This window comes from Euleptes europaea, chromosome 11 (genome assembly GCF_029931775.1).
Source record: "Euleptes europaea isolate rEulEur1 chromosome 11, rEulEur1.hap1, whole genome shotgun sequence".
NCBI classification, from domain to species: Eukaryota; Metazoa; Chordata; class Lepidosauria; order Squamata; family Sphaerodactylidae; genus Euleptes; species Euleptes europaea.
Genome location: NC_079322.1, coordinates 54548327 through 54563714, shown reverse-complemented (window position 1 = coordinate 54563714; position 15388 = coordinate 54548327). Strand labels below are relative to the sequence as shown.

Sequence of the window (15388 nt, the reverse complement as noted above, 5' to 3'; positions counted from 1 at the left end):
AACAAATTGTGGTTGTTAGTGTAGGAGTCAGGTGTGAGTTTGCCAACATATAGAAGCTGACCTGATATACACCCCCCACCCCGCGTACATTCCAGATTAGGGAGGATCAAGGTCATCTTGTAAGCAAAGTACGATTTCATAAACTAAGAATTATAGTTTGATGGATTTTGTTTCTCATAATCTACCTTGTCTTTTGTTACTATTGAATGCTACTTAGGTTATATATGAGCAGGGGGGAAGTGCTGAAATTGCACTCTCTTTTTTTTGCCCATCAAGTCACAGCTGACTTATAGCATCCCCCGGTGGGGTTTTCAAGGCAAGAGATGTTTGCCATTGCCTGCATCTGCCTCGTGACCCTGGTATTTATTCCCTGTTGGTCTCACATCCAAATGCTGGCCAAGGCGACCCTGCTTAGCTTCCAAGATCTGAGGAGATCGGGCTAGCCACAGTTTAGAAAAACATTAAACATTTGGAATGTGCTGTATAACAGGCTTAGGAAACAAAAAAACAAAAATAAAATACACCAAAAATCATTTATTTACAAGTACTTACACATCTTTGTTTTGTACATAATAACAAAGGAAAGCCAGTCAGGTCTGTCATCCTAAACACACTTCCACATAAGAAAGTTACTGCTTTTTGAATTAAAATTAGTGGAAATGATCACAACGTTTCCAGTTCCAAGATTTTTTCAGGGAGTTTGATGATAGACACTAATAAAACTTTCAAAAGCAATCTTTACTGGGAATTCATAATACTGTAACATATAGATATTTTTCTGTGAATCTCCTATACATACACAGTCTCATTCAGTAGTCAGAAGTGCAAGTCATTCAAATATTGCCAGTCTCTAAGCATGTCTGCATTGACTATTCTAGGCCTCAAAGCAGTCTGTTGTTCAGTGTACTTAAACCAGCTGAGAGCAACAGGTTGTGGAGAATGGCTGGGTTCACATCTAATGTGTAACAACTGTTTTATTTATCTATGGTTAGTTTATGAAACCAGAATTTGGTTCTCAGCCAGTCACTAAAATTCTGGCTTGCCTTGACAAACACTGTTTTCATTGCCTTCACTGCAGCCAGGCTCCACTATAGCCAGAAAGCATTTGAAGGCATTGCTGGAAACAAAGCCAGCATGTCCATTAGCCTACTTCTCACAAAATTATAGTTAAGACTACTTGCAGTTAATAAATGAACTTGAAATCATGGTTTCAGATCCTGGTTTGATACCCCATAGTTAGGAGAGTGATCCATGTTCAGCCGATTACATCGACCATGAAATCATGGATTTGCATCACATTTGAACTGAGCCAAAGATTCAAGATGAAATTTTGCATTTTGAGAATCCTTAATGGAATCCAGCCCATTATTAGTGCAAGTTTATTTTACTTTAATATAGGGTGGGGGGCATAAGCAGTACCTTTTTATGTTTAGAGATGGCAGTTACAAATTAATCTCTAGCAATATATATTTGGCATTTAATTTATGCATTAACAGTCCCTGCTTGAACAGTGACTAGTGAGTAATAGACTCCTTTCTCAGCCAGCAGTTGCTGATGCGTTCCTTGTTCTATGACTTTTCCATTTTGGATCACTGCTATACTGTCAGCATTCTGAACTGTAGATAACCGATGAGCTATTATAATGCAGGTACGACCTTGTCTGGCTTTATCCAGGGCGTCTTGGACTACCTATTGGAAACAGAAGATACTTGAAATTAATGAACTTTTTTATCCCGTATTTGTCATAATGAGGGTTTTTCTTTCAGGGAGAGAAATCCCTGTACATTCTTCTATGGTTGTGTTCCACAGTATTATTAAATCCCTTTATAGTAGATACAAGAGCTCAAAAACAAATCAAAAGAGTTTCCATTTAGACATCAGGAAGAATTTTCTAGCAGAGCGGTTCCTCAGTTGAACAGGCTTCCTCAGGAGGTGGTGAGCGCTCCTTCCCTGGAGGTTTTTAAGCAGAGGCTAGATGGCCATCTGTCAGCAATGCTGATTCTATGACCTTAGGCAGATGATGAGAGGGAGGGCATTGTGGCCATCTTCTGGGCATGGAGCAGGGGTCGCTAGGTGTGTGTGGGGGGAGGTAGTTGTGAATTTCCTGCATTGTGCAGGGGGTTGGACTAGATGACCCTGTGGTCCCTTCCAATTCTATGATTCTAAGTTGTTTTCACATTGATGTGATTTGATGTGATCATGCTAGGTTTATAACATGGTACATAAGGAATTTATCTATGGAAGCACACCTTTGAAACTCCTCACTGCTACAAATGGTTTCAGAGACATACAGAAACCTGATGATAGGCACCCTATGCTTTTGATACTCCCCTCCCTCAATATAAACCCCCAAAGAGTTACCTTTTCACTTTCGGTATCAAGTGCAGAAGTTGCTTCATCTAGTAGAAGAATTTTCGGATAGCGGATCAGGGCTCGAGCAATAGCGATGCGTTGTTTCTGGCCCCCAGAGAGCTGAGTCCCTTTGTCGCCCACAGGCGTGTTATATTTCTATGTGCAACAAATATTACTTTAATCAAACCTGATATGTAACCATCCCATTCAATATATTTGACACACATAAAGGGAATCGGATTGTATTAAATATTAATGAGCCTCTGATCAGTAATTCGGATGTATACACATCTGGAAAAACCCACAGCAGTGAGCTGTGTTGTTCCCTGATGCATTACTGTACTATTCAGGGAAAGATGTCATGTGAACTAACTGCTACAAGCAGCCAGTCTTCAAAACGGGGCCAAATTATACTTCATGTATCGAGGTGCCATATCCAGTGATCTAGCCCTGAAATACAAAGTCAGTATAACTCTTTATCCATAAAGAGGAGACGCCTGTCTAGCACAAAGTAAGGAATATTTTTGTGAGAAAGTGTGGCAAACTTCATTAAACATAAATCTTGATAATGAGGAGAGACAAAATGTCACTGCCTGATGGAATACCTCCAAAGGAAGGAGCTAATGCATAAGCAGTGATCCCGAGAAACTCTTGCTAAATCACATTTGCTTACATAGCATAGTTTGATCAGAAGCGGAAAGAAACAAGTTGACAGAGGGAAAACAATTTCTGGATAATGAAAGATTCCTCAGCACTTTGTGTGGGATGACTAACTACATAGAACTGCAGCATTATCTTCGCTATTCTGAAGTAACAGAATTCACAAGTTAAGGTAAGTCCAGTAGAACCCAAGATAGGGAGCAACTCTATGTGGCTAACACTGTTTGTGCAGAATGTCAATAAGAGTGGCAAAACAACATCCTGTGGAATGATTTTGGAAATCCGTGTCTTAGTAGACTAGCTCCAGGAAAAGGAAGGAACAAGGTGGTTAAACAACATCACTGTCCTAGAGTAATGTCTGAGGTGGCAAACACTTCTCCGGGGGCTTATCAAAGTCAGAGCCAGCAAGTTGATTTATGGTTTGTTTGTTTTCTATCCAGCAATTCATATTGCTAAATTCCTCCATGCAATCAAGTGCAGAGATACACAACTCTGTACGCCGGTCTGCATAAACAGTGAGCCTGCCATCGTTACTGTGATTGTAGCTGCTAGAAAAAAAGATTACAGATCGTGAACAGCTCTTGACTGTTTAGTACAGTTCAGAAAAACCTGACTTCATGCAAATGTGTTTTGGAATACAATCACGAGGAGGAATTTGGCAGCACGAGCCAGCCCCTACAAGCTTCGTGAAACGTTGTGAAGCAGAAATGTGAATTATAACGACAGCAATTAAGCAGTTATCACTGATAAGTATACATTGTGAAGCATAATTTTTTTTAGCACTCATGGTATTTATGTAGCCCCATGGCGCAGAGTGTTAAGCTGCAGTACTGCAGTCCCAAGCTCTGCTCACGACCTGAGTTCGATCCCAACGGAAGTTGGTTTCAGGTAGCCAGCTCAAGGTTGACTCAGCCTTCCATCCTTCCGAGGTCGGTCAAATGAGTACCCAGCTTGCTGGGGGTAAAGGGAAGATGACTGGGGAAGGCACTGGCAAACCACCCCGTAAACAAAGTCCGCCTAGAAAACGTCGGGATGTGACGTCACCCCATGGGTCAGGAATGACCTGGTGCTTGCACAGGGGACCTTTTTTACTCATGGTATTTACCTTTCTAGGTTTTTTAAAATAGTTCAATGCTTCCTTGATGCACTGCTAGCAATCCTTTGGAATAATATTTAGTTTCCTTTTTCACACCAATCATACCCCCCATCCTAGCACACACCTAATGACACCACTGATTTTAGATGAATTTACTTCCAAGAAATAGAACACAAAGTTTTAAAAGCCAGTGTGTAGAAAACACAAAGAAGTCACTTACATCTGGTAGGGAGTCAATGAAGGAATGTATGTTGGCTGCTTTAGCTACTTTTACAATCTCGTCCTGGGACACCACTCGGCTGTTATCACCATAGGCAATGTTCTCAGCTATGCTGCAGTCAAAAAGGACGGGTTCTTGAGAGACTATTCCAATCTGAGACCTCAGCCACTGAATATTTAACTGTTTTGCATTATGGTTATCCAATAGCTAGAAAAGAAGAAATCTAGTCAACATTTCTGAAGCAGGAAAACATGAGCAAAGTTCAGAAATACATTTCTGTTCTTTTCAGTGGCCACCGACAAGTCTTTTAAATGCACTATTAGAAATTTTCCAATTCTCCCTATTGTACGTAATTCAAAGGTAAAATATGTAGAGTCATGAAATGTTAGTGCCATTTGCAGTGCAGTTCTAAGCAGCTTTACACCCTTTTATTGAAGTCCGTGAGCTTAGGGTATAACTGCTTCGAGCTGCACTGAAGGTGGACTGGGCCAAAGCTAATATTATGTTGGGAATCCATATCTAAGAAGAGGGGGGTTAAAATCTTTCCCTCTTGGTCTATTTCCCTTGCACTGGGCCCAAGAAGCAAACTGGAAGCAAAAGCAACTGAGATAGCTACTGGCTATATATGATCTATCAGCCCCAGCCAGGACTCTGGCTGCTGTATTTTGCTCCAGCTCACACTTTGGAATCAGGGTCTGGTGCAGCCCCGTGGAGAGTTTGCTAGAGTAGTCAGTTCTGAATGTTACTAAAGCCATTTGTGTTAATAGCCAAGTCACCTTTGTGTGGAATAGTTGCAGTAGGAACCCTGTGTAATTTCCACCACTTGTCTTCAGAAGCATCCAAGGCTACCCCCTCATAACTGCTTTTGTGGGGAATGTAAACATAGAACAGGCCATATACCTATTCCTGTATCATTGTCCAAATATTATATTAATTCAAAATTGGTATTACGTAGGGTTGCCAGTTCTGGGGTGGGAAATACCCAGAGATATTTTTTTTGGGGGGTAGAGCCTGGGGAAGGCAGGGTTTGGGGAGAGAAAGGACCTCAGCAAAGTATAATGCCATAGGTCCACCCTTGACAGCAGCCATTTTCTCCCGGGGAACTGATCTGAATCGTCTGGAGATCAATTGTAATAGCAGGAGACCTCCAGGTACCACCTGGTGGTTGGCATCCCTACATCAGAAAGCCTACAGAGCACCTTACATACCCTAAACATCAATTTCTTCAGCCAGTTTGACTAACACTACATGATTAAAAACTGCATTTCTTTGAATGGATTGTAAACAGAAAAATAATATAAGAATTCTAAAGTGTATTTTGCTCTTTGGAGTGCTAGTGCTGGTCATGCCTATTGTATTAGGTGCTGTGGAACACAGGCAGGATATTGCTGCTGCAATTGTCTTGTTTGTGGGCTTCCTAGAGGCACCTGGTTGGCCACTGTGTGAACAGACTGCTGGACTTCATGGACCTTGGTCTGATCCAGCATGGCTTTTCTTATGTTCTTATATCCTTCACTTCTATCAATAATGATTGGTAATAAAGTTGAATAATTCCAAAGTTAAACAGGCATTGAATGATAATAACTATGAAAAGAAGTGTTTTATTACTAAATCTAGTTTGCTTGTTCCCATTTTCAAGTATTGACAGTCACTCCAGAGCAAAGACTGTGACAGACAAAAGCTGGATCCTGTTGGGGATTTCTATTTTTCATTTTTGCTGATTTCCTCCCTCCCATTGCAGTTCTGCAACCTTCCCCGTGCTGTTCCTGCGGGGTCCCCTGTCCCCTCAGAACAACATTTCTGGGGTCATTTTGGAGTTCAGCAGCAGGATACAGTCTAATCTAATCACTGATCTAAAAAAAATTATATTGCTCTTCAGGAACTGTTCACACCGGGAGAACTACTGCAGCAATTATTCAGTACAGTGTTTTTGCTTCATTCTTGTTAAAAACAACCCAAACGTACCACTTCTCCACTGTGAGGGTCATAGAATCTTTCCAGTAACTGGACTACGGTGCTCTTCCCACAGCCACTGCTTCCCACAAGAGCCAGCGTCTGTCCCCTTTCTACCGCCACCTTCAATCCTTGGAGCACCGAGACATCTGGCCGGGTTGGATAATTGAAAGCCACCTCCTTGAGGGAGATATCGCTGCTGAATCTTTCCTGGAAGTAAAGCAATAGCCATGCATTTTAGAAAGGGGTTGAGCAACTGTACACAAACACGGAGTGCACATTTTCCAGTAAAATCCAGGATGGGGCGGCACTGAACATAGATATTGACATGCTTCGAATTTGCAACTTTTCTTGGTGAAAGTAGACAGTACAATTCTAATTCTGCATCTGTAAGATTTTAAGCACTAGAACTGGTCCCAGTAGGATCTTCTCCCATAGAGGCTAGTCTGAACTGCTTTCCTCCTTGTCCTTAGGGCCGCTTCCAGATGGCACGTCCAGATGGCCAGAGGAAAGAGAAATTGCACAGACCACACACTTATTTCAGCAGACTTAGAGGTTTGCAAATTTCATAGCCCAGCCCAGACTGGCCCTGCAGACACCATCTCCTCTGCTATGGATGGACTAGGATTTGGATGGCACATGCAGACTGTACATACAGACTGACTCTGCATCTGTCTCCAAAACAGCCCCTTCAGATTGAAGAAGACAAGGTCCTCAACAGGACCACAGATAAATATCAAGCTCAGATTCTAGTCTTCACTCAGCAATGGAGTTCCCTGAGCAATACTGGACTTGTCACACTTTCTCAGCCTAACCTACCTCGCAGGACTGTTCTAAGATGAAATGGAGGAGAACAATGCACACCACCCAGAGATTGTTGGAGGAAAGGAGGCCCCAGGGCAACAACAACAAAAAAGGTCTGGAATCTTTTGATAAGTAGGAAACAGCATCCAGTAATCAACTTACAGGCTTCAATCCTTCTTCACTGTAATTGTCTATGGCAGGTACTCTTTCAAACAACTGGAACATGTGTGCTGCTGACACTTTGGCTTTGGCATAATCTGGTGTAAATGAAGAGGTCTGTCCTAGTGCCATGGCACCAAAGACAATGCAGGAGAATACTCTGGAAATACATACACAAGTAAATGAGATATCTAGACTGATGAAAGCAGGGTAATTAAGCTCCCTCTTTGCCAGGCTGTCATTGACTTGTTACATGAGTTGGCAAACCCCAAGCAACCTCCTCTAATCCTCAGTGTTGTTTGGTGTGAAATGGCAATAAAAATATGTGATTAATGCTAGTGCGTGATGCTAGTTCCCACACTGGCATGTGACAGGCTGCAGAATCATGCTGAGAGTTTCCTATGGGCTACTTCAAAAGACCTACTACAGGCTATGTGGGGTGAGGAAGCAATGTTGCACCTTCCTGCCCCGCCTAATGAATGAATCTGTCCTACTTCTGGTCCCAACAGATGTCCCTGAACTAGAGTGATGTTTGTGAAGGGCCTACACATGCAAAATCTAATGCACATAGATGGGTATAAATCTCTATTCAAGTGTTCCATTCATATTTGGATGTCTGCTGAGGCCAGAGGTGGGACAATTGCACCTTGCACGGGAAGACAAGGCCTCACCTTGACACCACAGGTAGCCTTTGCCCAGAAGGCAAACATCCAAAGCAGCGCATACCAATTTTTAGTATATGTGCTGCCGAAGCAAGCACAAACCACTACATACATGAACTGATTACAGCTTCAGGTGACTCTGAATGTTGTATGGACTCACTGATGGACTCTCCGATTTACTATTACTGAATGTTGTACCTTAACACATGCACAAGGAGACCTGAGCGGATTTTTGTAAAGACAACAGAGATACTTACAAGAAAACTGATTTAAAACCCATGTCGCCATTTACCACAAGGAAGGCACCAAAACGAAAACACCCCGCATACGTAAAGTACATCATTGCCTGGGAAAGAGCAAATGTCAGCCCATGAATATGTGCTTTCTTCACAGAATTTCTGAAACAAAAAATCAAGAGGGGTGGGTTTTTTTTGCAAGTAGATATACACATAACTATTGTATTGATTAAAACCCTGGTTCCCCAACGATAACCTGTTGCAATAGGACCATGCACCCACCATCTGCCTCTCCACAGATCACATTGCTGTGACTGCTGGCAGGTGGACAGATATAACAGGCTCCTATAAATCATCCGAGGGGACCCACACATTCTCTCAAGAATTTGGGGGAACTGGGCCCTTTGAAAATAAGACTCTTCAGTTATTCTTCTTAGTTAGAAGGTATAGTTGGGGTAGCAGGGATAAACACTTTGGGTTCACTGCCATGAGGTAAACTTTGTGGTGAGCAAGTAGGACACAGAGAACACCGAGACAGGAGTTGTATTTTTAAAAAAGATTTGTGACAGGTCATTTTTAAAGAACGATTCAGCAGCACAGGTCTCCAGAGGCATGGCTGAGGACCTAGTTATGGCTTCAGTTTGTGATTTAAATTCCCTTTAATGCTTGCAGTTACAACCAGGCTTTCATTGCCTAGCCACTACGTTGGATCCCTTCACACACACAGGAATCCACCCATATCAGCCTGGCCTTGCTCAAGAGACAGACTAAATCAGGGGTCCTCAAACTACGGCCCGCGGGCCGGATTCGGCCCCTCAGGGTCCTGAACCTGGCCCCTCAGGCCGGGCCCAAAACCAGCGCCGCGCCTCCCCACCGGGAACTACGAGCCCCATGATGCAGCACAGGGGCTTATTTTTGACTTTTGAGGATTTGGCTGGGGAAAATGTGCATCTAGAGAGCAGCAAATCCAAGGCAAAACCTTCCACGCATAAACATTTCCCCCCATCTGAATTCGCAAAAACTCTGCACACGGGCTTATTTTTGACTTTTGAGGATTTGGCTGGGGAAAATGTGCATTTAGAGAGCGGCCCTAGGATCGCACTGAGATAGAATTTTTTAAAAAATAAATAAGCCCCATATAGCAGCATGCCCAGGAAGCATCAAGCCGACCTCCTGCTAGACTAGTGACCCACCCTGCAGCCCTCTCCTTCAAACTGACCTTTCCCACTTCCCCTCCTAAATTTACCTCTTTTTTTTATCCATATTCACCCTCTCCCTTTTTAAATCGGTCCTAATTTTACCTCTCTTCCCCCCCGCCAGCACCCCGTCCTCCTTTCTTGGCGTCTCGCTGAAAACTGCACAGCATCTTTTGCAGAAACGAAGATTTTGCAGAAAGCCTAAGTGAGGAGACTGAGCCTAAGCATGCAGCTGGCCCCTTCCCTGGGCATCGGTAGTGTGCCCGACGAGAGGTAGGCATATATGCTACATCTGGTGGCACAGGGTGGCCAGTTGCCCACTTTTCTTCTGTAGGAAAAGAATAGCTGGTTTCTCTTTGCTGGGGGACATCAGTGGGGTTTTGTAGTCAGATGACGACCATGAAAGATTTTGTGTGCCCTTTCAGTTCTGGCGGTTCCTATAACAGTGCAATCCTGGTGCTATAAAACCCAGCCAGAGCAAAATACTAACTATATCTTTGTTACGCTGCAGAGGTGAGCGTGGTGTAGGGGAAACCTTCACCTTTAATAGTATAAATGCCTGTTAATTAAAGAGCTTGTGTGTGTGCCTGCTAGTGAGTGGGCTTGTGTGTGTGTTTGCTAGTGAGTGAGCTTGTGCGTTACTGCTGAGCAGTATGTGCAGTGTGAATAGGAATTTGTTCATATTTTTTTCAAACTATAGTCCAGCCCCCAACAGTGTTTGAGGGAGAGTGAACTGGCCCCCTGTTTAAAAAGTTTGAGGACCCCTGGACTAAATGGTACCAGGTCTCCTCATCACGAGAGGCGGGCCTCATATCTCGATTCTCTGTCCTTTCCCACAGGTAGATTTAAAGCACTCTGCCCACACTACCAGGTAGAGCTACCCTCAGGACTCAGGACTAAATCAGATACTTGTAGCATTCTGACATTTTCTTCAAAAGAAGAGCATAATGGTAACGATAAAAGCAGTACTAAAGCTGCTTTTTAATTCTGAAGACTATTTCTGAAGTCCTTCCTTCATGCTAAATGGCCAGCTAGATTTCACAAGACTCGTGTCAGAAACCAAAGGCAATGCTGCTCGGGGAAAAGGCATATCGTTTGAAGGCAAGCCACAAGAAAGATCGGAGCATAAATAATCTGACTCCCAGGTCACAGTTTTCCCCTGGGGGCCTAAATGGATTCATTGCTGGGAATCCTGCAGACAGTGATTCCATGCAATTGTTCTTTTTCAGGGAAAAGGCAGGAAATCCCAGTTTGGACCAAGACCGTGATGTAGAAGAAGGGTGGGACTTCCCCTCCTCACATTGTTTTCCCCACCTGAAAAAGCCCATGGAGCTGCCCATTGGCCAAACAGACACGGTATGCAAGGCTTGTATGCGTGTGTCAGTGGGACAGACGGCAACTACATGGGGCCATTTCAGACAGGCTTTAAAAACACCCTTCCTCCCTGCTGCAATCCCAATTGGGTTCCTCTGGGCCTGCAGCGTAAGAAGAACCACTTCAACCGTTATACATTGAACGCCCAGTGTCAATTCTGTTTCGGCCTGAGTCAGATCTGGTAGCTGAAAATGTCAGTTTCTCTTACTCGTATGGCCCAAGCAAATTCTCTCCATACATTTGTTCAAATCTTCTCTCCTGAGTGAGGGAAACAACAGTTCGTATATTCCCTATTGCTTCAGTTGCAATCTGTAAAAAGATGAAATGCACAAAAAGAACTTACTAGGGCCCCCAGTGATCATTTGTACCTGACAAACTAGACCAGGGGAGTAACTTATAAAAAACAATTAATTGGCTTCCGCAGCCTAGCTCTCCAAAGACTTTAAATTGAACTTCCAAATACTGGCAGCAAAACTCAAGTGTTGTCACGTACCACTCAGCAGTCACACAGCAGCACCCCTTAGTGGCCCGTCTGGGGTCAGACCTCCCACCCCTGCACTTATCCCCAAGGAGCTGGAGGCCTCCAGATCATGCCAAGCAAATCATGCAGGAAGGATTGCAGAAGCCCAATGTGATGCCCCAGGAGCAGCTTCCCAGCTCGCCATGATATCCAGAGACACTGGGCAGGCCAGGGGCTGGCTAGCAGCTAACCCCTGAGGGCCAGCAGAAGACATGAGGCAATAAAGGTGGCAGAAAAACAGGGTCGCCAGCCTCCAGGTGGTGGCTGGAGATCTCCTGCTATTACAACTGATCTCCAGGCGACAGATCAGTTCCCCTGGAGAAAATGGCCACTTTGGCCATTTATGCATGGTCAATTTTGATGCTCGCTCAAAGCTCTTTTTTGAAATGCGACTTTTAAAATGCCTATTCATGGCCCTGCCGCAAAAGGAGAAATTCCACCCCCCACTCGCTTGCTCCTTTGTTCCTGTTTGCATAGCCATTAGGATTTGCATAGCTAACCCGCCACTGTTATTTTATGGTTCCTTCAAGGGGATTCTTCGCAGCAAACACCAAAAGTCGCGTTAAAGGGGCTCTTAAGTAATGCAAAGCAGGTCTGCGCCAGCTTCGCAGTCACTTCCGGAATGACTGTTCAGCGTGAAAAATTAAAAAAAATATGCAGGGCAATTCAGCCTGGAACGCTCTGCTAATGACCATGCAAAAATGGCCTATGGCATTGAAGTCCCTCTCCTCTCCAAACCCTGCCCTCCTCAGGCTTCACCCTCAAAATCTCCAGGTATTTCCCAACCTGGAGCTGGCAACCCTACAGAGGAGAAGCAGAACCCGCCAAGGTGATAGCCTGTCGGTCACCTGTTGCTGGAGCCAGACAGGCTTTTTTGAAAGGGCATAGCAGGAAACAGGATGCAATGACCTCCTTAGGCCAGCAGGGACCAAAGGAGAAGCCCTGTTAGGCTTCCGGGGGGGGGGGGCAGGGGCAATGGGATCTCAGGCAGGCAGCTGCCCATTGGGTTTAGGACCTGCCACTCCCATAGGCCCATCCTTCAGGACAGAGGGAATGGGTGAGGCCAGAGTTGTAGGGTTGCCAGGTCCCTCTTCACCACCGGCGGGAGGATTTTGGGGCAGAGCCTGAGGAGGGTGGGGTTTGGGGAGGGGAGGGACTTCAATGACATAGAGTCCAATTGCCAAAGCAGCCATTTTCTCCAGGTGAACTGATCTCTATCGGCTGGAGATCAGTTGTAATAGAAAGAGATCTCCAGCTAGTACCTGGAGGTTGGCAACCCTATGGAGTTGTCCCACCCCCAGGCAGCCCTTTAAAAGGTGCACCCTGGGAGAACAAGAGAGGAAGGGCCAGACCTCACTCAAGGCAACCAGGGAGAAGTTACTGGCAGGAGTAACCTGGAAAAGGAGGAGGGAAAAAACCTGGGGGTGGGGGGAACCCAGAATCTGGTTCCACACCAGAGTCGGACATGGTCCTGTACTCTTAAAATGGCCCTGCAGTGTCATAAGAGAACTGGCTCTGTGCAAAGCAGGGAGGGGGCAAGGCATGTGGGAGGGAAAATGCACGCTTCTTATGTCTTCACCATCCCCTTTCAAGACGTCCCAGTTGTTTCCAGACTGGTTTATAGTTAGAGACCAGAAGTTAGTAATGCAAGAACTGGCAGTTAGATCCTCTTTGTTAACATTCTATTGCACTGGTTCCCAACCGGGGGTCCGTGGACCCCCAGGGGTCCGCGAGAACTAAATTAAGGTCTGCGAAACAAAGTTATAAACCCATAATAAATTAATATTTTCAATTAAAAGTTCTCTATTATAAAAATATATATTCAAATATTATTCTAAGTTTAATGTTTAACTAACAGTTATGATTAAAGTTTATTTTCAAATTCTCAGAATTTTTATTTTGAACCTTGGGGTCCCTGCACCGAACAAAAAAGTCCTAGTGGTCCCTGGTCAAAAAAAGGTTGGGAACCACTGTTCTATTGGATGCAGTCAGACATCATGACCAACCTCTCTTTGTTCAGAGCGGGCACCCAAATGAAGCCTGTTATGGTTGCACACTCCCCCCTCCCCATTCATGCTCAGAGCATGACTGAACACTTCCTGATTTGGAAAGACTTCAAATTCCAATTTGCAACACGTGCTAGAATTTGTTACTTGCCCAAAAATCGGAGTTCTAAATAACAGTTTAATCTCCGTTTGTAGGGAAGAAACAAATTCTGATTTACCCAGGTAAGGGCATTCAAGAGTAATGGCAAACTGGAGTTTGGCTGAAGGTTTCCCAAACCAAAAAGCTTTCAATCGCACCGTGCGAATGACAGATGAAGCGGAGAGAGCGAGCACGATAGCAAGCTGTGTTAATGCCTAAAAACAGCAACAGAGGTTTGTCGTGACACACGGCCATTGTCAGTGCAGGAGCTAATGCGGTGTGGATACTGTTGGAGTGAGAGCGACTCAGCATGCCTGGACATTGGGGGGCGCTATGTTACTCTTAAGTTTGTAGTTGCTGTTTCTTTAATGAGATGTTGCTGTTTGGCTGAACTTGGGGGCTGCACTCTAACTCCTCCTTCTCCTTTCTCAGCAGCCATTTAGTCTCTCTGCTCTTTCCACATGGTCTGCAAAGGAGGCAGACGTTTCTACAGGTCTCTCCTGCATAAACCATACAATCATACTCGCACTCACATGACGCTGGATTAGCTAGCCACTTGTATAGGGACATGTATTCTTTAGATGAGGCTTTCTATCTTTTATCAACTGCAACAAGAATGTTAACAAACTGAACCTGAATAAATTTAAGTTCTACTTTTCTTTTTGCAATTTACTTCTTGGGAAGACTGAATTTATTGCACTCAATATCTCGCTTCCATGACTGGGCAAACCCTGCTATATTAACCAAATATAAAATCCCAACAGATACTCCCTTCACTGCTTGGGTCTGAAAAGTCCTGGGTCACATGGAAGGAGTCCCTTTCAGTTACTGGGATGACAGTGGCCTGGGCTGGCTTAGACCCGGGGTAACATAGTTCCTGGGCACTTTGAGAAGGAGTCATTGCCAGTGTAGCAGGAGAAGGATGTCTGAGTTGCACCATATGGTTGTCAAGGGAAGAGCTGAAAGACAGATTTGTGTTGGAAGAGTAGATTATGGGGAGGAATTTTGAACGGGTTTACCTGGGAAATGATCTGGCTCTAGGGCTGTCAATTCGGTTCGGCCCGAACTGAAAATCAGCCGAATTTCCCTTGATTCGGTGGTTTTTAGTTCGGGAGGAACCGAACTCAAAACTGGCGGGCAACCGGGGGGGGCCGAATTCAGCGAGTTCGGGAGTTCGCGAATAAATTCGGCCAATTCGGGGCCATCAGTAAGCAGCATAACCTTCAGTAAGCAGCATTCTCCTCCCCCGGCCAATCGGTGGCCAAGCTGGGTCTTCTTCCGGCCAATCAGTCAGGATTGAGTACTGGAGGAATCAGCTGATGTGCGGCCGGCCGGGGAAAGAGAGAGAGAGAGGGAAATCCTCATGTGTGTGTGAGGGGGTGCTTGTGCACATTCGCTCCTTTCCGTGGCTGCAGGGGGCGCATTTTTTGGGATACCGACCCCAAACTTTCAGGGGATATTCAGACAGGTTTTCTTAAGAGACCACCCAAGTTTTGTAAACATTGGGTCAGGGGGTCCCGAGATATGGGCTCCCCCCCTTTTTTCTTTCCATGGCTGCAGAGGGCGCATTTTTGGGTGTGCCGACCCCAAACTTTCAGCGGAGCATCAGACAAGGCTTCTTAAGATACCCCCCAAGTTTTGTAAACATTGGGTCAGGGGCCCCCGAGATATGGGCTCCACCCCTTTTTCCTCTCCCCCCTTTTCCATTTTCGTGGCTGCAGGGGGCGCTTTTTTGGGGGTGCAGCCCCCAAACTTTTATCATAGCTTCAGAGAATCCCTCTTAAGAGACCACCCAAGTTTTGTAAAGATAGGTTCAGTGGGGGCTGAAATATCAGCTCCCCCCCTTTTCTCTTTCCGTGGCTGCAGGGGGCGAATTTTTGGGTGTGCCGACCCCAGACTTTCAGCGGAGCTTCAGTCAAGGCTTTTTAAGAGACCACCCAAGTTTTGTAAACATTGGGTCAGGGCCCCCCGAGATATGGGCTTTCCCCTTTTCCCTATTGGGATGAATGGA

At 45.0% G+C, this 15388-nt stretch overlaps 1 protein-coding gene across 1 annotated transcript in view; it reads right to left on the bottom strand.

The window, feature by feature from the left end:
* Positions 1–1470: 1470 nt before the first annotated feature.
* The window catches only part of LOC130484414 (ATP-dependent translocase ABCB1-like), a 53475-nt gene continuing 39557 nt past the window's right edge, over positions 1471–15388 (bottom strand). The window contains exons 21-27 of the mRNA XM_056857398.1: positions 10921–11021; positions 8164–8304; positions 7248–7404; positions 6294–6491; positions 4329–4535; positions 2362–2508; positions 1471–1689 (exon numbers count right to left, since the gene is read on the bottom strand). Coding sequence (XP_056713376.1) covers positions 1483–1689; positions 2362–2508; positions 4329–4535; positions 6294–6491; positions 7248–7404; positions 8164–8304; positions 10921–11021 — 1158 coding nt within the window. The 3' untranslated portion in view covers positions 1471–1482. The remainder of the gene's footprint in view (positions 1690–2361; positions 2509–4328; positions 4536–6293; positions 6492–7247; positions 7405–8163; positions 8305–10920; positions 11022–15388) is intronic.